At 43.2% G+C, this 26,846-nt stretch overlaps 1 protein-coding gene across 5 annotated transcripts in view; it reads left to right on the top strand.

Moving 5' to 3' along the window:
• Positions 1–9,045: 9,045 nt before the first annotated feature.
• reln (reelin) overlaps positions 9,046–26,846 on the top strand; it is a 93,609-nt gene continuing 75,808 nt past the window's right edge. For all 5 annotated transcript variants that reach the window (XM_079684055.1, XM_079684054.1, XM_079684053.1 and 2 more), the window contains exon 1: positions 9,046–9,613. In XM_079684055.1, coding sequence (XP_079540181.1) covers positions 9,361–9,613 — 253 coding nt within the window. In that variant the 5' untranslated portion in view covers positions 9,046–9,360. The remainder of the gene's footprint in view (positions 9,614–26,846) is intronic.

Below are 26,846 nucleotides of genomic sequence, written 5' to 3'. Positions count from 1 at the left end.
AGATTTGAATGTCTAGGAAATGCAAAAGAGGTACAAGGCCAACCGTCTGTGGACACAGGCAGCCCTGAGCGACACAGTCTGCCATGCTCAAAACTCAGAAAGAACTATGACTCACAGCTATTGAAAAATGCAACACACTTCATTTGTGCCAGGCCATGTGCCTCCACTATTTAAACTCGCAGACATATACAGGCTGAATCCTTTGTAGCCACTAGAACTCCATCAGGACAACAAAGTGCACCTGTACTAGTTTAACCTCTTATTTCTGTGTTCAGTGCTTTTAAATGTTTTATTTCGGATGAAGGCAACAAGAGAAAGATATTTATGCATTAAAGATTCTGAAGTGTGTACTTGTTATAGTTATTATAATGTAGCTGTGTCCCAATTCTTTCCCATATTTTATTTGATGGTACTGTGTATTTATCTTGACAATTAACTTCTATCTTCTGAAAGAAAACACTGTCTCTATATATTGAGGAATGAAACAACATCCTAACTGTTTTGATTTTGATGAAGGGGCTTTACTTGGTTTACATTTAGATAAGTTCTGCAGTGTTTCCAATGTGGAGAGCAGTGGCCTAAAACTAGAATGTTAAAACAACTGACTCACTCGTTCTCTTGAAGATTAAGTCTGTCCTGCTAAATTCTCAGACACACAGTCACAGGTACTATACGGTTCAATCATTATCTTACTGTGTCTGGCAAGTTTTCAAGAAGCAATGGTTTCACAACGACAGGACACCCATCACCGAAGCGCTCAGACAGTTTGCATTGTTCTGTGTAAACAACAGATTTGGGTCTGGTGGTCAGTCTTTCAAGTCAGAGAGAAGGAACACCGTATGTGGGGAATGTTGATCCTGCTGTTTTTTAAAGGATGATACCTCACTTGGTCAAGTGGACAGCTTCATTTGTCAAGGTGTCAGTGGAGCCACTTCCAGAGGCTCTCAGCCTAATCCTAAAGGAATGGGAGACAGGCAGGGGAGGGGACTTTTATTTTCTCACCCACTCACATTGAGCAGCACTGCTTTTAAAGGAGGAGTTGAAAAATGGGCGCGTAAAAACATAACATATCAGAACCTAACATTTTAGAAACCACCTGCTTACTAACAAAGCATAACAAACATGTACAACAGTGTTCTGTGTGAATATTTGAAGGGAACTCGTCAGTGTAATTGAATCACTCGTTCCAACAGCAATCATGAGTCAGTCACTCAAATACTGAGCAATTAAAATACATCCCATGATTAACAATTATGATCATTTCAGCATTTGGCCCAAAGCTGAACAAATCTGAATACAATTATACAAATTAACGGAAACGTTTTTTTGAAAGCATTAGCTTGTTTGTGCTGGACTAAATCACAGAACTTACTATTCATACAAAGGAGAACAAAGATAATCCAGACTGACGTAGAAGCGACTGAAGCAGAGCTTAAATTAAGAAAAATAAAATGACCCTGTTCACACCTTTGGGGTTTTCAGTTTTTGTGCAATACAGAGATTGTGTATGTGTGTGTGAAAGCATTTACATGAGGAAACATGCCTGTTTGTGGGAGCAGCTATGGTGAATTGAAGCTTGTTTTCATGTACAGTCAGAGCAGAATCGGATTAATACTTCAATCATTGTGGGATAATTGTGTTGTTTATCTTGTGACTTTGAAACATTGTTGGAAAAACTTCTGGTTGAAAACAGATAAATGGTTTAATTCAACCCTTAGTTTCCACAGTGTTTCTGTAATTCAAGAGTAGAAAAAACCAGTGTTTGTCTTCTGGAATAGCTGCCATTAATATGTTCTGTGAGGCAGCAGTGCACATGGAAAAAGAGCTCTTCTAAGTGTTGTGACCTAAACTGGGGCTAGGTTTCAAGGAAAAACACGGGCATGGTAGGTGGCAAAGTTACTCATAATACTTATGTTATTTTTTTGGGTGGTCTTGTGTTTTGTTAAATCTTATATTTGGAAGGTCTGGAAAATCGTTTTAAAATGTCTGTCCTTTCCTCCTATTTTGAAGGAATACATTCAGTGTTAGTAACTTAACATACAGTCAAAAAAATGTCTGTGTCGTCGTTTTCATTCGTGTCATTTCCTGCCACCTGCTGAGATCAGACTAATATCTGTGTTTTTCCTAGTGTGCCCAGGTAGAGCATGGATGTTTGTGACTGTAGACCCCCCTCTGTGACAGGACTTTGAGTTTTTGGAGTATTCCTGTCTGGTTTTATTTACACATTAAGTAACGCACCCCTCCTTTGACTCCTTTCAGGGGGGGACAAGCTTTTCATTGGACTAATTGGAGTGTGCAAGCCATCACATCTGAAGTGCTCCCGCAGGGCCTCTCTTTCTCCTTTTCTCTTTTCTTGCCTTCTCCCCTCCTCCAACACCCAGGCTTTTATTATCATTTGCCATATCGAGTAAACAACCTGTTAGTGTAAATTAGGGTCCAGTGAGTGATGAAGCGACACATGACCCACCCCTCCTGCCTCCTTTGCCTCTGCTTTCCCCTCTCTTCATAGCCATTGCACTCTTCCCATCCCTTTGAGCCCTTTTTCTCTTTTGTGCCCCCACCCTCTGTCCTGCCTTGTTTGGCACGCAGCCTTTTCAAAGACAGTGGTAGTGATGGTGGTTGTGTGTGTATGTGTGGATGCAGGAGGTCTGAAATGAAGATTGAAGCAGACAAAAAGCCCTAGCCCAACCTTGAGGTGGAAATTAATAATGATAAAAATAATTACTGCCCCACTCCCCTCACCCACGCCTCCCGACCTAGTTTTCATAATAGAGAACGATAGCCCCCAGTCCCACACTATGAGTGTGTGTTTGAATGTGTATTAGTGTCTCTGTGTGTGTGCACATAATGGGAAGGGGCTGCGGTGCGGCCATGGTGTTGTAGGGATAGATGTAGGACAGGACCTACATGAAGAAAGTACAGAGGGCATCAGGTACAGGGGAGTGTTTTTCTGGTTATAAAGAATCCTACAGGCACAACAGACTCCTACAGGTGCAAGAGACTGCTACAGGTACAACAGACTGCTACAGGCACAACAGACTGCTACAGGTACAACAGACTCCTACAGGTACAACAGACTGCTACAGGTACAACAGACTGCTACAGGCACAACAGACTGCTACAGGTGCAACAGACTGCTACAGGTACAACAGACTGCTACAGGTACAACAGACTGTTACAGGCACAACAGACTGCTACAGGTGCAACAGACTGCTACAGGTACAACAGACTGCTACAGGTACAACAGACTGCTACAGGTACAACAGACTGCTACAGGTGCAACAGACTGCTACAGGTACAACAGACTGCTACAGGTACAACAGACTGTTACAGGTGCAAGAGACTGCTACAGGTACAACAGACTGCTACAGGCACAACAGACTGCTACAGGTACAACAGACTCCTACAGGTACAACAGACTGCTACAGGTACAACAGACTGCTACAGGCACAACAGACTATTACACGTACAACAGACTGCTACAGGTACAACAGACTCCTACAGGTACAACAGACTGCTACAGGCACAACAGACTGCTACAGGTGCAACAGACTGCTACAGGTACAACAGACTGCTACAGGTACAACAGACTGCTACAGGTACAACAGACTGCTACAGGTACAACAGACTGCTACAGGCACAACAGACTGCTACAGGCACAACAGACACAACAGAAACACTGACTTTCTCCCTTTCTGCCTCTTGTACCAGAGAAACTTGTGCTGGCTGCTGTCATTCTGTCTTTCAGCTCTAGGGATCTTACTCAGAGTGTCAAGGGTTGTCATTTTGTGCAAATGTATTTGTGTGTGTGTTTTTGAACACTGTGAGCATATGTATTCAGCAGGGGTGTGTGAACAGACGGGGAACACTGTACTGTGACCAATCGCTGCTAGCAGCTCCGGTCAGAGGAAGCTGCAGAAGGTCACACGCATGTATGGACATATCCACACACACACTCTTTATAATGATGAACTATGAAACAATTACCATCCTTGGTGACCAATAGATTTTGTTGTTGTTAGGCAATGTCTGTGTGCGTTTCAGAATTCTCCCATATCTGAGTCCACCTTATGACCCTGCACTGATGTCTGCCGGTTGTTTAGGTTTGGTAGCATTAAATGCTTTTAGTAGTCCAACTGTTGGCCTGTAGAAATCTAATCTGTAAAACTGGCATTACCAGACAAAGGCCAATGTCGAAATAAGCCCCTGCATAGAAATAAAACACATTTGGCTACAAATTATCCTACCTTTATGCATCATTTCTAAACATGTGTGTGTACTGTGGCAAAACTGAGACCGGATCAGCCTTTAGCCAGACAACCCTGAGCTTTTTTGCTTTAGTTTGCAAACCGAGTTGTGTCATTTACTGTAAGTGGTCTCATTGAAGTGAATGAAGAGGCTTTGACACAGTGCTTTTGCCTAAACAAGGGGCTAATTAAAAATAATGAGCTGCGTGGGCTGTCAGTCTACCAGCCATGTAAACTATCCTGTAGAAAATAGTGGCTATCGACTCGTTTATCTGTGTGTTGTTCGTCCAGAATATAAACATGTTTTATATAAACTAAATGAAGAAGTTACACTTGATGAACTTTATAGTTTGCTTGTTTGTGTGCACTTGTTTACCTTGTTCCTTTTGATAGGCCTGCAGTCCCCTTTTTTACTGAATGAAAACCACAATCTTTTCTTCAAATCAAGCAGCATGATACCCAAACTAGTCCAACAACACTTGAACATTGTTCAGTTTTCAACACTTTAGGGCTGGTTAAAAGGATTGCATTTATGACGCCTCATGTACATTCACACACATGTATACAGAGGCAGAGGCTGCCATACAGGAGACTAACATCTCACACACACTCACACACAGTTTGCAGGAGCAACTTGGGGTTGGGTTTTTTGCCCAAGGACACTTTGACTTGTTGACTGCAGGGCTGGGGATCAAACCACTGACCCTCCAGTTGGTGGATGACTGCTCTACCTCCTGAGCCAAAACCACCTTCTGGTTTCCACTTTTTAAGGTCTTAATTAAACCTTTTTTCTTCATGAAGTTGGGAACGTGGAATCAGAAAAGACCATGTTCAAAGCTTCGATTACTACAAAGACTACTCATAGCGGTGGCCAGAAGGTCTTCAGTGCCTGTCACGATGGCAACTGAAGAACCTGCTGGGGAGCATCAGCAGTGGATGATGAAAAAGGCTTTTCAGGCTTCGATAGCCCGGAGACCTTGTTAATCAGCAGAACGTTATCATCAGACCAGAAGGACGGAATCTTCTCAAGTTGCTAAAGCAAAAACTTTTTAGACGCCGAGAAAAAGTATCTTTGGTTGGTGTGACGAAGATAACTTCGTCACTATGGACTGACGGCTTCAGGCCTTGTATATTGCTCATGTGTTTTTATTTTGAAAAGTGTTCCCCCTCCCGTTCTTTCTGTTACTCCTGATTATGTTCACCTGGTCCCCTGTCTTTTCTCCTCCGCCCCCCACCTGTGTCTAATTGCTCCCCCCCCACCTGTGTCTAATTGCTGATTAGTGTCTGGGTATTTAGGCTCTGTTTCCCTGTCTGTGTGGGCTGGTAGTGTGTGTGAGATCCTTGTGGTGGCTGGTGACTGTGTTCACGTGGGCAGCAGATTGAGGCTGTGTCATATGTTTATGACGTAATAAACACCGGGTTTTATTTTGGACGCTCTGCCTCTGCCTCCTTGCTTGGTCTGGGCCGCTCAACGGTCAGCTTCACAGTTGGTCTCAGAGAGGTTTTAGCAAAGCATTGGCAGGACAGAAGGAGGTGCTACCTTATTGTGGCATCAAACTGCAAAGTTTCAACAGCTTAATCATATCGTATAGTGACATGTTTCTTTCGTAGAAACCCAGCAACATTAATAAATGTTATTTCACCATTTGAAGATCGACTGGCATTTGTAGCGCCCTCTTGTTCTGCAGTTGTTTAATAGCATCTGACTACAGATAAGCACCTGCTTAACTAGATGAATTATCCCCTAATATTCCAATCTCATTACAGTATTAATGTAATGAGAATATGCATACATTGGCATTTTCTTTGCAATATTTCATTTGTATGATCACCTGTCTGCTGACTTTAGTGCATTTTGTTTTACAACTCTGTATTCACCCTCTGGAAGAGCAGCTTTTTAACCGATTGATCTGACAGCAACTACTAAATATGGTTGACCGTCAACGTTTGTTTTTTTTGTCAGGGCGCTGGGGAACCCCTCATCCACAATCATGGCTGTGGATATGTTGTGCTTTGCATTGGAAGCTAGGGAAGAGGATATTTGGTGCCTTACTTTGGCTCGGTATTGAACACATTTGATTTTCTAAAACTTGTCACTAACCTCATTGGCTTAATTTCTTGTTGTTTGTTTTATAAAAAACAACATACTTTAAATGTCAAACCTTAAACAATTAAAAGGTATACATTTTGAATGCCTGCTCAGGGCTGTAACTACAGTTTGGCAACATTTACAGAGTAGAGACTGTTAAGATTTAAGCTCTTTAAGAAGTCTCACCAGTGAGTTAATGCATTTAGATTAATTAAAAGTGCTTGATTAAGGCATTGAGGAGCTGGAGGGTGGCTGTGAATTGGTTGAGTGTACAACAGAAGAAGACAGAGATAAACTCTGACCCCACTCTCGAGTCTCTGCAGAACGGTCCACCCTGATGACCTCCGAGAGCAACTGGGGAGGACGCACAGTGTTTCTGAAAAGTTACTGCCTTCAGTCCTTCTCACTGTACTTTCTTTTCAGTTGCTGTTTTCACAGAACTATAGAGCAGTCATTTAACACACCTGGTCCATGTGGAGCCGCTGTAACTCTTTTAATTTCACTTTATTTGGCCCTCTGATGCTATGTTGTGCCATGGGCGAAAGAAGCAGCAGCAGACTGGTCACAGAATAACCACGGACTCTATTGGAAGAAAAACATTGTGTTGTTCTCCAAGGTTTTTGGAAAATAGTTGTTGCTGTTTGTAATTTCCATGGATTATAAAATCAACAAAAAACACATGATCTCATCAGTGAAGCACACAATATAATGAACAGTGCACTGAGCAGGCAGGTTTGTAGAAAGGAGGTGCATTTTTCTGCTTCAGAACTAAATAAAGACAGAATTAACCTGAATAGAAAAAAGTTAAACCAAAACTTACATCACAATCAGAGTGTACTTGAAGTAACTGTATTTGAAGAATTTCTAGGTTGTATAGTTTGGCCTGCAAGTTCTGACAGTAATTTGAAAGTGAATATAAATCAGCATGGCCACAATAATAAAAATCAACATCCTCTGTGAGTCTGTGAAACTCTTTAAAGTTGCGTAATAATTGCCTCTTTTGTTTTGTTTACAGCATTCTTGGAGTCTGGACTGCTATGTGGATAAACAGGCTGACTGGAGTTCATCTGGGGGCAGCAGCTGGTCTGACAGGTGAATGATTTCACTCGAGAAAAGTATACATCTTTCCAAACACCAAAACAGAACGAAACATGAAACCAGTACAGTATTTGGAATCCGTGAATTTTGCTCCTGTGTCGTGTTATCCCATGAATGTGCATAAGGACGTGTGTGTGTGTGTGTGTGTGTGTGTGTGTGTGTGTGTGTGTGTGTGTGTGTGTGTGTGTGTGTGTGTGTGTGTGTGTGTGTGTGTGTGTGTGTGTGTGTGTGTGTGTGTGTGTGTGTGCGTGCGTGCGTGCGTGCGTGCGTGCGTGCGTGCGTGCGTGCGTGCGTGCGTGCGTGCGTGCGTGCGTGCGTGCGTGCGTGCGTGCGTGCGTGCGTGCGTGTGATTCAGGGTTTGGACTGTGAAAGCATCTGGCCTCTCCGGCCTGGCTGTGTCTCCTGCTGTGGGTCAGTCAGGCTGTTTGGACATGAAGTGGCTGTGAGTGTGTGTGTGCAGCTTGCTAGCTTGGGAGTGTTTATGTCTGTAATAGGCACTTAACCACACAAACCCAGCAGGCAGATAAAGAGAAACGCCAGACGAGACGCTCAGTGGTGTTAACAGCAAGTTCTTTAAGTTACTGTGATAATTTATTTAATGTGGTTTTCTCTGCAGAACCACATTATGTAGCAGCCCTTGTCTGCTGAGAGATTATTCGAGCAGGGGGGGGCTAGTGTATCACTTACACACAGAGCAAGAGATGGATGAGCGAGAGAGATGGAGGGGGTGTGTGGCTGTAAAGTATGTGGGGTGTCGGTTCATGTTATTTGTATTTATTCCCGGATAAAAAAAGGAGAGATGGGGGGTGTGGTTTTTACAGGGTGTTAAATACTTATCCATCATTTGGTGCGCTGGAGTGGAGCCTGGTGGGGGAGAGAAAGCAGCATTATGGCTGGTGTCGGCACAGTGGTAGTGGGTTGATCCAGAGAAGAGAAGAGAAGCATGCTCTGACAGGGAGAAAAAGTTGGAGAATCCTGTGGAAAAGGAGATTCTGATGGGGGAAAAAAGCAACAGTAGAGAAGAAGAAAAAAAAATCTCAGTGCTGCTGAGGACGAGAGGAGAAACAGAGAGGTACAGGGTTGGAAAAAGAGGGAGAGATGGGAGGGGGGGGACCAAGTGGGAGAGAAGCAGAGAGTAACAGGCAAGAAGAGGGAGGTGAAGAGAACGGAAGAGGAAGGGAGAAAGGAGGTGTGATAGTGGGTGGGAGAGGAGGAGACAGTCTGGTGGACGGGCAAAAAGACAAAGGAAAGAGAAGAGAGTGATAGGGATATGTCAGTAGACTGGTTAGGGATGGAGGAACTAACAGATGCATAGAGATAAGACAAGGTCTCAGGAGAGGGATACAAGAGTGCAATGTGGAGTAACACAGTGTTTTAGTGAGAGGTAAGAGAAGGGGTTAGAGGGGGGAGGAAGAGATTAGGGGGGAAAAGCAGAGTGATAGACTGGCAGAGAAGAGGGAGGAGAGAAGAGCTGGATGAGAGAGAGGAGGGAGGCCGTCTCATAGAGCGCATACAGCACGCGTGGAGCTGGTGTTAGAGCGAAAGAGAGACAGAGAGAGGGAGGGAGGGAGGGAGGGTGGGAGGAGAGAGGGAAACAGAGGGAGGGGGTGAGGTATTTAAGCGCCGGAGCAGGACAGCACAGGCGAAGCTCTGAACTCCCTGAGAGTGAAGGTAGGACAGGGAGAGGAGGCAGAAGAAGAACAGAGCTCTACAGTTTTCCTGACGGCCAAGCCCACACACTCACACGCACAAATATAGCGCATACAAACACTCTCACGCACGCACTTTTGGACTTTCGACTCAATTGTGGACTCCAAAAGCTGTCCTTCTCTGGAACTCTACCTGTGCCTTCCTCGCTCCCACTCATCACTCTCCTCAACTCCTCACCCACTGTCCCTGCCTCAGCCCCCCGCTTGGTGAGGGCAGATGGCCGTGGCGCGGGCCTCTCTCGGGGGTGCCTTAGGCTGTGCCCTGCTGGCCCTAGTCTTGGGGAGCAGCAGCATGGATTTCGGGGCACCCCCCGCAAGCTTCTACCCACGTTTCAACCCCTTCTTCTTCCTGTGCACCCACCACGGGGAGCTGGAGGGAACCGGGATGACAGAAGGTGGGGGAGAGGTGCTACTCACCCTTCAAATTACGGGGAACCCCATCGCCTACACCCCTGGACAGGAGTACCAAGGTGAGCACACCCCCTACGGTGTCCACTTTGTTTTCTTGCTATGTTGACGAGAATGGGATTTATCTTTAGCAAATTGTGTTGTATAACAAAAAAAATGAAATGTGTTGAATTGATCTGATTGTAAAAAATAAAATGCATTTTCTATTATTTAACGATAGATTTCGCCCTGTGATAAATTCACTTTAAAATTGTAATTTTTTCTTGATGAGTCGACACTGCTAAAATGTGCTTGAATTGTTGCATGCAATACATTTTACAAGAAAGAAAAATCAAACAACGTTATGATCAAGAACTCTACACACACGTGTGCAGTGAACACATTTCACTTGCAGCTGTGCTTTGCTTTGGTGTGTGCACACAGTATGGGAGTGTGCAGTTTGTGTGGGGAGCTGTTGTTGGAAACCAGCATTTATGTAACTGTAATAAGTAGTGATGCTGAGTGGGACTCCTGTTTAGTGCCGTGAGCAGCTCTGGTGTTTCACTGCGCTGTGATCCTGATGCTCCATGTGTAGGTGGCTTCTTCACAGCGAGATCCCTCTATCTGAATGAGAGCGAGTGCGAATGGACAACCGGAGCACATTTCAAAGCTCTGACTGCTGGAAGTAAAGACTTAGAGATGAGTAAATAATGTCTAGCATGTAAGAGGAGAAAGAGATTAATGTCCTCTTTCCCACGCTGATGTGCTGGCACCTGATCTGGAAAAATGATCCCCCTCTGACCTCCCAAACCGTCTCATCATTCCTCACTCACTCACTTAACACTAGGGACAGTGACCTGCACAGGCCACCACAGACACACTGGGGTCACATTCCCATGCAGCTATCTTCTTCTCTCAATGTATACACGTATTATGTATATAACTGATAAAGTCTAACATCCTAAATATACACACATTTTGTGTACTTTGCCCACATCTTCTGCTTACCCTGTCTTTGCTGTGTTTCATCTAATTTGATACTGCAATCCATTATCATGGCAAATAAACCTCTTCATTTCAAAAAGGATATGTGAAGCAGAGTTTGTGTAATTGCATATTGAAAGAAGAGGATATGAGAAGGCCAAGAAAACAGAGCTGGGAATAACAGCCCGGATCAACACTTCAGTCAAGCACCTTTTAACAGGGCCGGGCTTTTAGGGAGAGATTTGAATAACTAGCTGGTGGATGGGAGGGATAGCGCACGGAGAGGTTTAAATAATTAGCATTAGAAATGTGGTGGACTGGGAGGAGGGAGAGATTTAAATAGGGCCACGGCTGGGATCGGATGGAGTAGGGGGGAGATTTAAATGACGATGAGAGGATTGAGCAGATAAGATACCAGCAGCGGGGCTTGCACGGAAAAATGACATTGTTCCAAGCTGCTCACTTATTTTCTCCGTCCCATGATTTGGCACATGGTGTTCCCTCATTGTTACATTTCTGGGGTTTTGACTGAGTTTGCATGGAAGAATAAACTGCGAGTGTAACGTGGCTGTCTGTGTGTTTAGTTTTGAAATCAGGACCAATACCAGTCTCTCTTTCATTTCTCTTTCATCTCCTAGAAAAATAGCTGGTTACATCCATTCTTTCATGTTCTCACCACAGTCACTGTCATTGTTATTGTTGCAAGAATTGTGGGGTCTGAGAGCTATACATACGGTTAGATTGAGGGTTGATGTATCTGTCTGTTCTCCTGAAAGCAGAATAAGAGAAAAGCAGTAAATCACATCTTCTGCTGGTGTGAGGGAAAGGGCAAGGAAAGTGCTTGTGCCATTTTTGTCTTCTGCGAAAGAGCTTTTGTATTTTAGCGTGCTTCTTTATTTGGTTTGATCTCAATCGTTTTTTTTTTCCAGATAGCTTTTTATGTGCACTCTGGGCTTTAGTTTTGGATTACATTTGGTTTAATCTTCTAAAAGCAACGTGTGATCTAACCACTGAAAGAGCTGCATGTGGAAATGGTGGGCGGAAGGCATTAGAGATGCTGGCCGTGTGGTTGTTGAAGGGCTGTAGAGAAGAACACTGAAGAAAGGAGAGAGGTTGTCAGTGTAGGGAGAGAAAGTGAGATGAAGAAAATAGCTTTGAAGACCTGCTACAAAAGAGACAGGAGGTGAGTGTCTCCAAGACCCACCTCAGTATTCAGTGCTGAGCCACGGGAAGATTCTGTGTGGCCGATTTGTCGTACAGTAATTGGGTTTCTGACCTGACCTCACTGCTTCCCGCTTCTCTGTTGCTTTTGTAAGATAAGACCATGTGTGGGCAGCATACTCTCTGTGTGTGTGTGTGTGTGTGTGTGTGTGTGTGTGTGTGTGTGTGTGTGTGTGTGTGTGTGTGTGTGTGTGTGTGTGTGTGTGTGTGTGTGTGTGTGTGTGTGTGTGTGTGTGTGTGTGTGTGTGTGTGTGTGTGTGTGTGTGTGTGTGTGTGTGTGTGTGTGTGTGTGTGTGTGTGTGTGTGTGTTGTAGACAAGATTACTGTGTTTAGCTATCAGAATGAAATGACCAGGGAGAGAGGTTGCGTTGCTCTACGTGAAATGTTTGAGAGGGTGGGTGTATTGGCAGGATCATCATGGACAAAATGGAAACAGAAATACTGTAGAGACACTTTGAACTGCTGGGAAACGGAAAGAGGGGAAATGAAAAGATTTCTGTGCTTGCATTCAGACTCTAGGGTCAATACCTTTTATGTACTAGACAAATGGAGACCAAGTGTCACTCACACACACTCACATACTGCCCACAATACAGCCTCATCTTACAGAAGAGAGAGGGCAGCGAGAAGATGAAAGGTCACACTGGGATTTGAGTCTGTGCTCTAAATAATCAAAGATGCTTTTTGAACCACTTTTGCTCCACTCAGGAAGTTCTTTATTACAAAAATGTCAAAGCATTTTTTTCTCTCTGACATCTTTTAACTGCTATGTGAACGGGAGATGTTCTCCATACAGCAGCATGTTTATAGAGAGCAACATCAGAACACAAGACCCAGAGCACCATTTCTAAACACAGTCAATCATAGGTTGCTGTTATTCCTTCTTGTGTTTTTCTTTTCCCTTTTCTTTGGAAATATTGCGTGTTCATTTTCCAAGATAAAAAACAGTGTTCAAAAAGGGATGATGACACAGCAGTGCACAGAACAGGAAGAGGCCAAATTCTTCAAAACAGCCTGTTTTAGTATCAGAAAACTTGGCCTTTCCAGTAAAGCACGTTGGATTCAAATCATGAGCAAAGGGGAGATCAATCTACTGTGTTCTGCATTATTCTACAGATAGAAAGCACAATGGAAAAGATCGGGGAGGGTATGATATTGCTGCGCTGTGTCCTCTGCAAGTCAGTAGAGAATTGCCGGAAAGATGGAGGTGCATGAGCAGAAAATGGGCCAGGGAGATTGATTGAGTGCCTTTGGGTGTCGAGGAATACGTAGCATGTTTTCTGTCTATTTCACATATTCATTACTTGTGGATGTAATGTACAGTTGAGTTCATCACGCAACAGATTTGTTGTTGTTTTGACATCGTAGTGTTTATGATTGGTGTCAGTTAGTCTGCCGATTTTACGTTTATGGTAGTAAAAACCCTAAATGAATGCTTGTATTCACAATGCACGTATTTGCATATGGAGTTTTGTTGTGTTTCTATATGCGGGGTTGTTGATGTCGGTGTAAAGCAATGAATTAGCCACTCACACTCACCCCTGCTGAGACATGCAGGTTCAGGTAGGCATCGTTGCTCTCCACCGCACTATATTCATTGTTCCTGCATACCGTTGAAAGCCAAACAATATTCAATGGGCTTCAGCAGTGTATCTCTACCACAGTGCCACAATTGAACAACAGAGCGTAAAACAAGCGAGCTGCTTAGAGAACTAGTTGACGGTACAGGCTGAAATGGCCATTGCTAATCTGTCAATGGTCTCTACAGCAGTCCCTTTTCCATGGACCTTTTCATGTGCAAATGATTGAAGAGGCCCAAGAAACAATCAACTTTTCAAGGAGATTTGGACGTTGGCACCAAATGACATTCTTAATGGGAACTTGAAGATAAATTCCTCCCCACAAAATACCATCAGCTCTTCCCATGATAACTTATCAGATTAGACATTGTGAATTACTTTAGCATGTCTCCTGCCAAATGGGCCATCATCTATTTGCAAAGTTGATAACTTGTCGTGATTGGGGGATTTTGTTTTGCGACTAGGTTGTTGACCGATGTTTGAAGAAGAAAAGAGTCAGTCATTTGGAAACAAAGGTCACAGACAGAGGATCCTGGTAAGGCTTTAGGAAAGCAGATGTTATCTTACCGTACGCCAGGGCATATCAGTAAAGTCACAGTGAGACATCATGGAAACACAGGGCCAATCCCAAGTCTTTGCAAACTCACATTTGTCCTTGTCTTTAGATTACATACCAAAATGCCATCAATCTGCTGTGACTTGAGCAGCCCGTCGGATGTCATCATCGCGTTCGGCAGCACTTAACCTCTGAGGGGACCCTTATAGGTCTGCCGTCTGACCTCTGACCACTTCTTGTCAGTGCTGCCTTGCTTGGAGCTCTTTTCCTGCAGAGTGATTATATTTGGCTCGTGTTTCCTACTCTTCCTGTCCACCAGTCTAGTGTCTCTGTTGATCTTAACTGTGGTATTTTCATGTTTTTGTATCTATTTAAAGACCAAGAAAACTCTTCAGTATTTCTTACGGTGCAGCAAGCATTGGTCAGTGGCCTAGTTTTCATGCAGACATCCAGTTTCGGGGAACAGGGACACTGAAAAACGAGGTAAAAGTGAGGAACGAGCACAGGGGATAGGGGCTAATGGTTTAAGTCTCTCTTGTGAGCAAAAGAAAAGCAACATGCAGATAGCACTAGCACTTTCATTGGTCCAAACCTGTGCATTCATTAGCTTCCCAGCTCTTCAGCCTCTCTGCCTCCTGCTGCTCTGCCTGAATAGGTCACTTCACTGAGTAGAGAGAAGTGTGTCAAGTGTATTACTGTTTGTATGGGCTTGCTGGGTGTGTTTGGGTGTTCTGTCTTTGTGGACATTGAAAGATGAACCATTTAAAGAGCATTGTATTCCCCGAGATATGCCAGTTTCCTTTATATGAAGGAGCAGATGGGCGAGAAATGAGAATGGATATTCATTGGGAATATTTCCTTTGTCACACATGCACGCTTGGCCATGCACACAGCACTCAGTTCTTAGTGGGTGATCCATCATGACATAGAGACAGGTCAGATGTTACGCTTGCTAAACACAAATGTCCTGATCAGCGGGCTATTACAACTCATTGTGCCAATGTTACAACGGGACATGAACAGGAGGTTACTATTTTCCTCCTGTCAGGTGCTAAATGGCTGTGTCAAGTTGTTTTCACGGGAACATGATCTAGCTATTATAACATACTGTACAAACCTATGAAATTGTAATGAGGCTACTCTAAATGTACAGTGACGCAGACTTTTGATCTGCCTTTGTATTTCCTCAGCTTGAGATGGCTCAGATGCCACCTATACACTACTTTTGTGGCAAATTGATTTACTGAATCAGAGCACGGACAATCGCCTCAGATAATAGTGATATTGTTAGCTCTTGCCAGACTGGTGCCAGGTGTGGTAGAAAATGCTAAAAATGAAGGCAGGGAGTGGATCCCTGCCAGGCAGAGGTGTTTGCCTGTGCCAGTCTGATCTGGGCAAGCTGCAAGAAACTCTTACATGTTTTATTTTAAAATGTATTCATTTATTTTCCAGCCAAAACAAGAAAGCTCTTAACAGGCAAATGTGAGTTGGGTTTTCAGTGACTGTCATGAGTGGGCAGACGAGTGGATGTAAGTATTTTCAGGATGTTGGAGTGTGTGCTTGCCTTTTGGGGGTTTGTCTAATTCGGAGTGTCTCTCTGTTGATTATAAAAGCTGGGGCGTGCCGATGTTGGACTAATGCTGTCCCAGTATGTACTTGCTTGCGGTGATTCCCATGTGTTTCTTTCTGGTGTCTGGAGATTATTTAGACAGCAGAAGCACCAACACAAATCCCACCACTGGCACTCCTGGTACAACAGCAGCAAAAACACACACATTTGGTGACATAAAAAGTTTTTCCATGCCTAAAGCACAAAGCATTTGGTTGCAATTTGTTGGCTACCTACTCTCATTCCTATTGTTGTTAAAGGTTACGTTTGATGAGGAACTCTGTATTGCAGCCTTTGTATATGTATCACTCCCAAAGGAAAGCCATAGTAAGTAAGAGAACACCAGCCCACAGAGCCCACACAACATACTCTAACCCTGAGGGATTGAGGATGAATCCTAACCACACTTTGTTTAATGAAAACACAAGGGAAGCACCCTTCTAAGGTCTACTTTAATATTTTTTTATTGGCACATTACAGTTCCCCTCCTTTCCTCTGCCTCTTTGATGTTTACTTTAATTTACAAACAGGTTGTAAACATAATTACAATGTTGTTTTTTTCTTCGTAAAAAGCCCCAACTCCAAGTCTACATATACAACATGAAGATCTTTATGTGTCTATGCAAACTCATGCTAATGTCCCCACCCCAATCTACCCCTCAACAATGGGCCAGTGTTCATTCCCCTTAAGGAGTACCAAGTGTCTCTAAGCCGGATTCTGAAAAGTGATGGATCCTTTGGAAACCTTTCTTCCCCCCTCCCCATCCTTCGTGCTGGACGTGTTGTTCTCTGGGGTGGTTTCCCAGCCGTTGTTGATTAGCGTGTCAGCTTTGCCGATGGCCTCTTCCTTTTAGAGAAAGGAGCTCCTGTTGGAGGATTGTGTACCTCCTCCTCCTCCTTCTCCTCCTCTTGCTCTGGATCCTCCTCCTGGCGGCTTCATTGAGAAAGCTGTAATCCCTGCTTGGGGGGGCAGTGTGTCGTCTGTGCTGATAGCATTCAGAGGGCCTTGTAGCACTCCAATGGACCCACTACAGAGGAGGCGGCATGGTGCAACTGGCTGGGTGCTGGGCACACGGCGCGTGGCACAGGCGGATTAGCCCTGGCTCTACCCCCCATTCAGCTCCAGCCTCCTTCAAACAGCCAGACCCCTCTGCCCACAGAGACACGGCAGGCTGTTACAGGCAGATTACACATCCGTGCACATGCACCAGCTCACACGTACTGCCGCTGAAAGTGACAGCATGGGTGAGGGGGTTAGTGTTTACAGAGCCCCTGAAAATATTTCATTCCCCTAATGCTCTGTGTTGAAATCCCACGTATCAAACCTCATACCTCCAGCCCCCACAGGTCTAAGTGTCACCTCTGACTCAGGATTAGAACATCAACAGTGATACTACCAATAGACCAAATAAAGATCAGAACTTTAATCTTGCATTTAGGATTTACCAGAAAGACTTCTCAACTGCAAGCTTACCTTTGCCTTTCACATGTCATCAATACATATAAAAATGTCCTTTCCTACCGTGGAATGCCCAGAGGAGCAGCATGTCTTACACCTCAGTGGATCAGGTGTTTGATTGTCTTCTTGTCAGGAAGTGATTGCGATTGAAGAAGTGAGACTTCTCCTTCCTGCCTCACTGTATTCAAGGAAAGCTGCCTGTCCAAAGTAAAGGACAGTGTTCCTCTGTTCATGGTTGATTTCTGTCCTTCTTACTTTCTGGGAATGTGTGTTTGTGGCTTGCCGCTCAATGCTTAATTATACAGGGACTAAGTACATGAAATAAGACAAGCACTGAATCACACCTCAGCATTTACCACAAAGTAGAATACTTCTAACAAGGTAGTGGAACATTTGTTGCCAGTTGAAGTTGACTGATTTAGGCTTTGCCAAGGTTTAAGCAAGAAATGTCTTTGTCAGTGACTCAACACATTTGAATTGGTGCGCATGTGACTTTGTCTCGAAAGCAGAGGATACAGAATGACAGAGTTGTTGAGTTATCCTTTCTATGGAGTGTAAGCAGAGGTCTGAGGTAGAGGTTAAGACAGTAAATAGGTGGGGATGAGAGAGGGGTGATGGAGGGAGCGTGACAGTGTTAATTACAGCAATGAGTGCATTCTTACCAAGCTGAGCCGGTGTGATTAAGACTGGATGTCAAGGGAAACGCTCCCCATTGATCCACTGCCAGTAGAGACCATCTATTCTTTCATTACTGCAACCAGCTTGTTAATTAGAAATCAATCTTTCCCCTCTGCTCTATGACGCCCCCCCTCCACACCACTGTGTCACTCCCCTTCCAGCCAAACATTTATACTCAAAAGCAATGGAGGCACTTCAAGACTTTGACTAATGTCAGTAGTTTTTCACTTAGTTGGCCATAATCTGTCATTTTCACGCCAAGAAAGAGCAGGGAGCGGAGAGCAAAAAAGTGAGGCACAATATCCTGCCTTCCTTTCCAGCTCCCAGGACGTCTTTCAGCTTTTTAAGGAATTTGCCAAACTCTATTATTGCTTCAAGACTGAGCACTGAATTCAAATGTGCTTGCTGAACAACATTTATCATGTTGCCTTTCAATAACATCTTTGTTCAATTGCATATTTTTAGGATCAGTGAGAGACCAGTATCGTTTTTCTGTAGAAAACTAAATCAGACCGACAACAAGGCTTATGGCTAATTTATATTCAATGGGTTAGGGATGTTTGACAACATGATAGTTTTTACTATAGCTATTACTTTTTGCATAAGTTGACCTACGTACAATACTTGTTATATGATAATGTGAATGAAGGAAAAACAAGATCTGTAAAATAAATTCCAAACAAAAAAACAGTTATGTCCTAAATTTTACTTGCTTTATTGATGGGTCATATAGTATAAAGTCTATCTGTAGTCTTCTGTTTAATAAGTGATGTTTTAATGAAAATGTTTTTCAAGCAGGAAAGAGGGTGTGAAGAGTTGCTGAAAGGACAGACAGAGTGTGGATGTAAATGTTACCCCAGTGTAAAGTGACGGCTCAGTTATTCATATTAGGGCCATCATATCTGTATTCTGGGAATTGGTAAGGACTGCTACTTCACACACAGAGCAGCTGTTTGATTTTTACAAAAAGATAGGTGAGTCCAGATGTTTCTGGGCAGCAGGCATTTAAAGCTAGGAGCAGATGCTTTTATGCTACAGGCACATATAGATGGACTCATTTGCAGACAAAATGTGTGTCGTATAAGTAAAAAACAATAATTTGTATTTGTATTGCTCATTTTCATTATTTTGGTGGTAGCAATATCCAAATGAAACCATAGCACTTTCAAGGACTCGTAAGAATGTAAAAAATATTATTTCAAAGTCCATCCATGTAAGGACTTGTTTGAACACTATTAACAATTACAGTCTAAAAGTGAGCACCATGTATTTTACTTTTCACGAGGCTGAAACAGTTCAAAAGTCCAGGTTTGGTTCTCTGATAAAAACTGCAGTTTGAAGTGTCAGCGCGTGTGGATGGCTAAGAGGAGGGCAGGTGCACCTGGCGCTAACTCACTCGCCTATTCTCTCTCATCTCGTAAACCTGAGTGAGCCTGGAAAATACAATGTTGGAAATACAGGGATGGAATTTCAGCAAAGAAAAAAAACTGTTTTTTATATATTGCATTTCTTAGTACAGTACACTATGACATTAAAGTATTAACTTTTGGGGCTATTTCATCTCAGTTGGAAATAATTCAAAAGAAGCGCTGTGAGTCATTTTAATAAAACATGACTGAGTAGCTCCAAGATATTGACATTTATTAAGTTTGGTCTATTCGTCTCCTTGTATGTGGGGAAAGGTTCATGTTGTATACCATCAAAAATAGCCTATTTCAGCTAAAACAATGATAGACTAGATTCCCTTTCTGTGCAGGTGAGTACTCCTGTACTGTAAACATTTTATCTCTGAAGGGGCGGCACAGGTTTTGACCAGTTGAAAAGCTATTAAACAGCATATTTGGTTTGCAACAAAACTTTTGTATATTAAAACGGCACCATTGCTGGATGGTTAGTTAAATGTAATGGCATTCTTTTTGTAGGATAATGGTAGTAAAGGAATGAAGACAGACATCTTCTGTGTGTTTAGAACCAAATGATGCTGCTTTTTGATTTCTCATGTACATAAAAGTTTTATCTTACTTCCTTCATTTTATCTATCACTTTGCGTCTTTTATTGACTTAATAACATGCACACAGGTAAGAACAGAGATCTAAGGACAGAGATTTGGTGCTCAGTTTCATATAAGATATTGGATACAATGGATATTGGATTGATCTTGGCCATTGTGCTGAAGAACTCCAATTATCAGGTTAGTTTTAGGATTGTCTCTAAGATTGTTGAAATAATTGTTCTGCAGTTTTGTTATTATGATAAGGTATACCAATCTCTCCTCTGCGAGCTTTTTTACTGAAGGTTTGTAGGTATCGAGTAGTTGTTCAAAGGATGTGACTTCTATGGCCAGGTCTGTCAAACTGGACTGACAGGGGGTCACTCTGGTTGACATAGACATTTGTCCCTCATCCTTTTCCTGGTCTCAAGTCTCAAGGCCTGGCTGTGACAGATGCCTTCCGGTCATGGCTCTACAGCTGTGGAGAAGGTCGGGGTGGGCTGTTCATGGCGGTCGGGACAGACCAGCTGTGGGAAGGGGGTGAAGGTCGTGTAGGCTGGCGTCCCTGAGTGGGACACAGCAGCCAGGCGGGTTATATAGCTTGTGGTTGACAGCTTGGCACTCATTACCTCCTTTCTGTTTCCTATCAGGGCAGCTCCCGATGGAGAGGCTGAGATTGAAAGGGAGTTATGCAACAGTGCCGGTCCATATCCAATGTCTGCATTGGTCTGTGTGTACTTTCACAGCTGGCCTGCTGGTTGGCTCTGTGTTTTATTGTCTTTCTGTGCAAGTGCGTGTGATAAGACGTTTCTCTTAACACATGTTGATGGATGTGTGTAGTGTCTGTCTCAAGCTAGCAGCATAGATTTCAATTGATATTAAGTGTGTGTGTGTGTGTGTGTGTGTGTGTGTGTGTGTGTGTGTGTGTGTGTGTGTGTGTGTGTGTGTGTGTGTGTGTGTGTGTGTGTGTGTGTGTGTGTGTGTCCTGTGAGGAGTTGTGGTTTGGGCCTTTCCCCAGTTGTTGAGGCTGACTGGGCTTTTAATGTTTTCCTACATTCCTTTGATTTTCCCTGCAAGGGGAAGCCGTATTCAGTGTCTCATCTCAGTAACCTGCGTAGCTTCACATTAAAGTGGTTTATGTTCTCATTTTAAACACTTTGTCTTGTAATTGTGATGAAGCATGTTGCGTATGGCTCTGGTAGGTTGAGGTACATGCTTTGCTTGTCATGGTTGTATGGCTGAAGCCTTTTCTCTGTCTGCAGAACACATGGTGTTGATCATAAGGACAGCTCACTCTCCAGTCCTTGCAGCCATTAGGCAACAGAGGGAAAGAATGACAGTGTTCCTGAACCTTATTACAATGTAACCCTTTACAGCAACCACCAATTATGCTTATTGATATTCCCTTTATGCTGAATGTTTGGTAAATCTAATAAATAATATCTAGTTCATCTCTGAGTAATAATTCAGGATGTGGTTGCTTGTTGCTTCAAGTCATGGTTATTTTCTTACCAAATTGGCTTTAGTCTCATGTAGTACATATTTACTACCCTTTTTTCCCTTCTATCAACATTGAAGAAGATGAGATCCATATAACAGACCCTGAACCTGTCGAAACTTATTTAAATTCTCATAGCAGGGATCTGAACTTTGATAGGATGTGGGGGCTGTTTGAGGTCTTTGTACAATGAACCGATGAATAATGTTGAAAGCCTAGAGAGATGACTTTCTATCAAAGCCACTTACAGGTAAAGAGAAAAGCCTTTGAGTTGTCACAGTGAGATGTGCTTCTTTTTCTAGCACATCCCTGATTTGGAGTTGTTCATCAGTGAAAGAGCCTTTCTAGTGGTGTTGCTTGTAAATCAAATGTCCACTTCTTGGTACATTTCTGAGAAAAATAGCATACTAGTACGTTGTGTGCAGCGTAGTATAACTGACAGAACATTTGCAAATGGTTCTAACCCAGATATTAAGTTATGTTTATCCTCTAATATTCTCTGGAGACACCTCTGCTTGTTTTCAAGTATGTGACACACAGGCTAATATGAATGCAAACAGACACAGATACATTGAATGGTATGAGAGCAGCACAATGAAGTGTGATTCTGAAGCAGATTATGCGTGAGGAACAGGATGTTTGTGACAGAACTGCCTCTTCACTCCCGTTTTTCTCCACGGCTGTTGCAGGGGTGAAGCCAAGTTAGGGAGGCTTGAAGGCTTCAACTCCCTCCTCGATAAACGGAGAATAACTTTAACAAAACTGGACTCAGTACAAGAACAGGCTAAACATTATGATCTTTGGCAGTGATCATGAAAGGATCTGTAAACTGTTCCCAAGAGATTCATTGTTTTCATGCAACCATTTTTTAGAGACGTTGCTGTTGCGAAGACCTGTAGAAGCTCAGTGTCTGAGGTTATCTGTGATGGAGTGCTTCACAGCAGCAGATGGCAGTGCCAGCAGGCCAGGATGGTGCCAGGAGGTTACGCAATGGAATGATGCCTCGAAGACCTGACTGAAACACCACATGACACATATATGTGTAGAAACACACTTCCCACTCAATCTTCTGAAACTGTAGAGAGACATTCATACCTTTTGAGATTCAGTTTGTCTTCATCCTCTTTAACTTGTGTTAAGTTTAAAGGATCAGTCTTTCCCCTCCTTATCAGAGGACATAGAGGCATATCCTTCACGGTGTCATGCTCAGGTGACTGACAGTTTGAACCATTTCAGCAAGCTCAGAGTGAAGTGGCACCCCGGCGCTGGCATGGCCACAGCAACAGATGGACATATAGCTTCCCCATGGTCTGGCCTCCATTTCCTGGGCCTCTCTGGGGCACGTGAGTCTGCCAGTGGGATGTGGGTCAGATGGTCGGCTATCTTTGACCAGACCTTTGCCAGGAAAACCTCCACCCTTTTGGAAACCAAAGAGCACCCTCCTGCTTCACTGGAGGACAAAAAAGGGGATTTCATTGATAATATTTTCTTTTTTTTTTAATATTTTCTTTTTTTTTAATATTTTCTTTTTTTAGAATACAGCATTTTGAAGAATTTGCCTAGCTATGTGGCTACTACTACTTCATGCATTGACAGATGACAATATTTTCTTTACTCTCTATAAGTGAGGTCTGGCAAATGTTGTCTTTTCAACCTCCTTGTGTAACCATGATTTTTTAGTCTTGGGGCATTTTAAATAAGGGGTATTAAATGCAAGTGGACAAGGCTGAGATGTGAATCCTGTCTTCTCTCAGAGCTTCCTGTCCAGCTCCAGTTTTGTTCCTCACCATGCTGTTTTCTAAGAATGAACACATGCCTCCAAGTGTTGCCTACCACACGCAGACCCTGCTTTGGTTTACCTGAAGGAGACATTATCAATGCTTTTAGGATGCCACTCAGCCTTATTTGTATGTGACTGATATGATTGCTGACCCAGCATACGCTCTAGTCTTTTCTCACAGTTTAATAAACCTGCTTTCTTCTCAAGAAAATTGTCTGAAACCGTCTTTTAATCATGGCTGCTCTGTGCATGTACATAAATAAAGATACAACCAGAAAAAAAACAGATTTCCTGTCTACCTCAGGTGTTCTCATTTCTAAATGCAACAGCACATCTGTTTTTGGAATTAGTTTAAAACCCCTACCAAAAAACCCAAAACCTTGTTTGTACCATGTTAAGGATGCTTTTGCAGTGTTTAGAACGAGGGAATGCAAACCTGTAGAAAATATGGCGGAAAAATTGAACAAACAAAATCAAGCCAACATTTGTTGGTACAAAAAAGTAGCATGCTGTTGTGCACATAAATAAACATAAATGGAAATATAGTCATTGCAATCAACTGGCAATTATTTGTGATCTTATTTTTGCTCAATAGATTGTCACAGAATATTAATTTCCCATTACTGATTAGTCGTTGCTGTCTGTATTCTGTGTGTGTGTTCTTGAGCACTGAAAGACTTGTAAGCAAAGCGTGTGTGTTTTGTTGCATTGTGTAGTGTGCTGTGCCTTAACATTACTCCTGGTGGATCCACAGAAGTGAATAAAGCCCCAGGCCCATCAATAGTTGAGTAGGAGCACGGTTGTGTGTGTCTGTAATGAGGCATACCACATCGCATCATCAATATTACATGCCGGCTTCAGGCCAGGGGATGTGCTCTATAGTGTGTTCAAGTGTAAAGTATGAGTGTGTGCGTGTGTGAGTGCTATGCATATAGTGTAATGAGCGCTTTTGGAAGAACTGAGTCAGGTGCACTACAGACAGCAGACTTGTCCAGGAGCATGGAGAGGTCCTGATGGGGAGTTGTGAAGTGGGAGGGAGGGAGAAACAAGGTGCCTGTAGGTGCACCTGACTCCTCTAGAGCTCTGGGTCTTCAACACATCAGGAACAGCTGCAACCTCCACATGTTACTCTGCCCCCGCCCAACCCATCCCCCAATACTAACCCTTGCAATCAGACAAACAGAGTTAACAATAATATATTTTAAGTATATATATTTGTTTGGAATTGTGCATTTTCCTCTTAAACCTCAGAATCTGCATTATCAATATTTCAGAGACTCATACAATTATAGTTTATAAAAGTCCCCTATTATTTGTAATGGATTGTCATGCATGTTTTTACCACACTCCATGATTCATAGTTAAAGTATTAGTGTCTTTTAAGTCTTATTGCAGAAAAAGCCTGAAACTCTCTCCAGATGTTTGGAACAATTATCTAGTGTAACACCCGGTGTGTTTATATATGAACTAACCATGCGGAAGCTCACACACACAGAACCTGCTAATGTGTAGAACGAGCGTTGGTAATAAAGTTCACCCACATTCTCTCCTCATGGCTTTCATCCCCCTTGGCCAAGTGAACAGTACTCAGAAAGAAATGAAGTATGGACAAGAATTTTAAAGACTACCATCAAAGGCCGCCAGCCTCTTCCTTTAGATCTGTGTGTGTGTGTGTGTGTGTGTGTGTGTGTGTGTGTGTGTGTGTGTGTGTGTGTGTGTGTGTGTGTGTGTGTGTGTGTGTGTGTGTGTGTGTGTGTGTGTGTGTGTGTGTGTGTGTGTGTGTGTGTGTGTGTGTGTGTGTGTGTGTGTGTGTGTGTGAGTGTGTGTACAACCTCATGTGTGTGAAAAGTAGCCCCACAGGTGATTGGATCTAATCTCATCTGATTGGCTCATCCGTCTGTTGCGTTCCACAGGCAATGAAGGCAGGGGCGTTAGAGGCCAGTCTAAATAATTTAGATCTTGGATTTGTATTGATCAGGTAGCGCTGCTCTCTGCGGGCCACTCCACTACTACCTATCTCTTCATCCCTCTTCACCCCTGCTCGTGTTTTTCGATTGTAACCTTGTACCCCACGCTTTGCCTCCCCTTTCACTCTTTCTCCCCATCAAGTTCCACATCAAACGGAGTGCAAGCACACCACTGTGAGGGAGCAGAGAATGCATGAGAAGGGTGTAGATGCAGGAAAGTGCAGGAGAGAGCATTTTTTTTACCACTGCTGGGAGAAAGGTGTAAGCGGTGGGTAGAGAAAAATAGATTATGAAGGCAGGAAAAAGTGTGTGTGTGTAGCCCATGCAAGTGTCTGTACAGAGTAATGGAGTGTGTGTAACCTTGGTGATGCATGTCAGATGAAATGCAGAAATCAGCGTATTGTATGTAGCGAGGCTGGTGAAGCCCGGTTCAGCTTAATGCATTAAATCCAGTCCATTACTCCATTAAATACAGCATCATGCCATGGCCTTGGATCAATACAACATCATGTAAACACTGATAGCCTGTCCTACCACACTCTGGGATGGATGTGTTGAATAGATAATGTATTCAGGGAAGCAAAAATAGCATAAAAGAGGAGATGTATGCTCAGCATGAACATGATAATTGCTTGTTTGAATGGAAAGGCCTGCATTCTGTTGGTATTGTAGTGTGAGAGGTGCACTGAGCAACATGGATTGAATGTGATAATGTTTCTGTTGCCAAGCAAAATATCCGTCTTTTGCACAATAGAGCTTTTTGAACACGCTGTACGTACATGCTGATAGAATTTGGCAGTGCTGACAAGAAAACAGGAATACAGAGAAATGACTTGTTGCTCACACAGAGATATTTATACCAAAGAGAAATATTTGCAAATAATTGAGTCTTTGTAAAATCATTATTTTTGAGATAGTACAATATTCTGTCAACAGGTGTAAATCATTTTCAGGTGTCCAGTAGGTGATTGAAACAAAGGCATAGACTATATACATTATGAAATCAAGTGTGAACCATATTCTTAGATCGTAATGTGGTCTTAAAAAAATATTCAAACAGAGCAGCCTTACAAGTGTGTCATTTACTGTAGTATGTGTTGTTCCAAATAGCATGTAAAAACAGAATTAGTGGCAAAGCTTGGTTTCTTTGTAAAAAAAAAACACATGTCTGGATATGATAAGGAGACCGGAGGGATGAATTATTGAGGTTTTGATATGGAGGAGAGGCGGGACTGGAGCAGAGAGCTTAAGTCGAGGTGTAGCACTTCCAATATACACAGAAACATGCAGAACATACACATTCAGACACACATAAATGCTGGGCGCCAATGCGAGAGCTTGTTAATGGAGTCACCCAGACAGACAGGCAGTGGGCCACACACTCTGCTCTTCCCACATTGAAACACACAAAGCCCAAAAGAATGAACGCCCTGAGAACCAGACCGACATTATTACTATCACTATTCCTACACAAAAACACACCAACGCCGCGGGTGTCTCCTCCTTTCCCCATCCACTTTTCACCCAAAAGCAAGGGGATTCCAGGGTCAGGAAATAACAATGCCTTCATGTTTCCCCCATGCAAAAGGATTGTTTTCCCCAAAGTGTAAAAGTGTATTTTTATGGGAGTGTGTTTTCCTTTGAGCCACAGACAGTTCCCCTATGCTCTGATCTGTCTGGCTGGAAGCAGTCCAGTGGCTGAGCGCCTTCCTCCAGTGATGTAGCTGGCTCTGTGGTCCCGTCACTCAGGGCCTTTGTTTACAGGGTAGATCGATAGTTAACTTGCTGCCGGATACACTAAGCTGTGAATCTGTACAGCTGTGTAATAGACCTCTGGCAGTTTTCTGCTCTGCTGCTGTTTACAATGACCTGTGATGAATAGAGGCTTAGCGAGAGTATCAGGGTTACAGCCAATTAGCTCATCATTCTCTCCTTATATGGTTGTCAATAGGGACAGGCTTCAATTAAAGCACTGTGATTTGTTCAGGATGAG

This window comes from Notothenia rossii (assembly GCF_949606895.1).
Source record: "Notothenia rossii genome assembly, chromosome: 5".
NCBI lineage: Eukaryota > Metazoa > Chordata > Actinopteri > Perciformes > Nototheniidae > Notothenia > Notothenia rossii.
The sequence above is the reverse complement of the archived record's forward strand: the minus strand, read 5'-3'. Positions and strand labels throughout refer to the sequence as shown.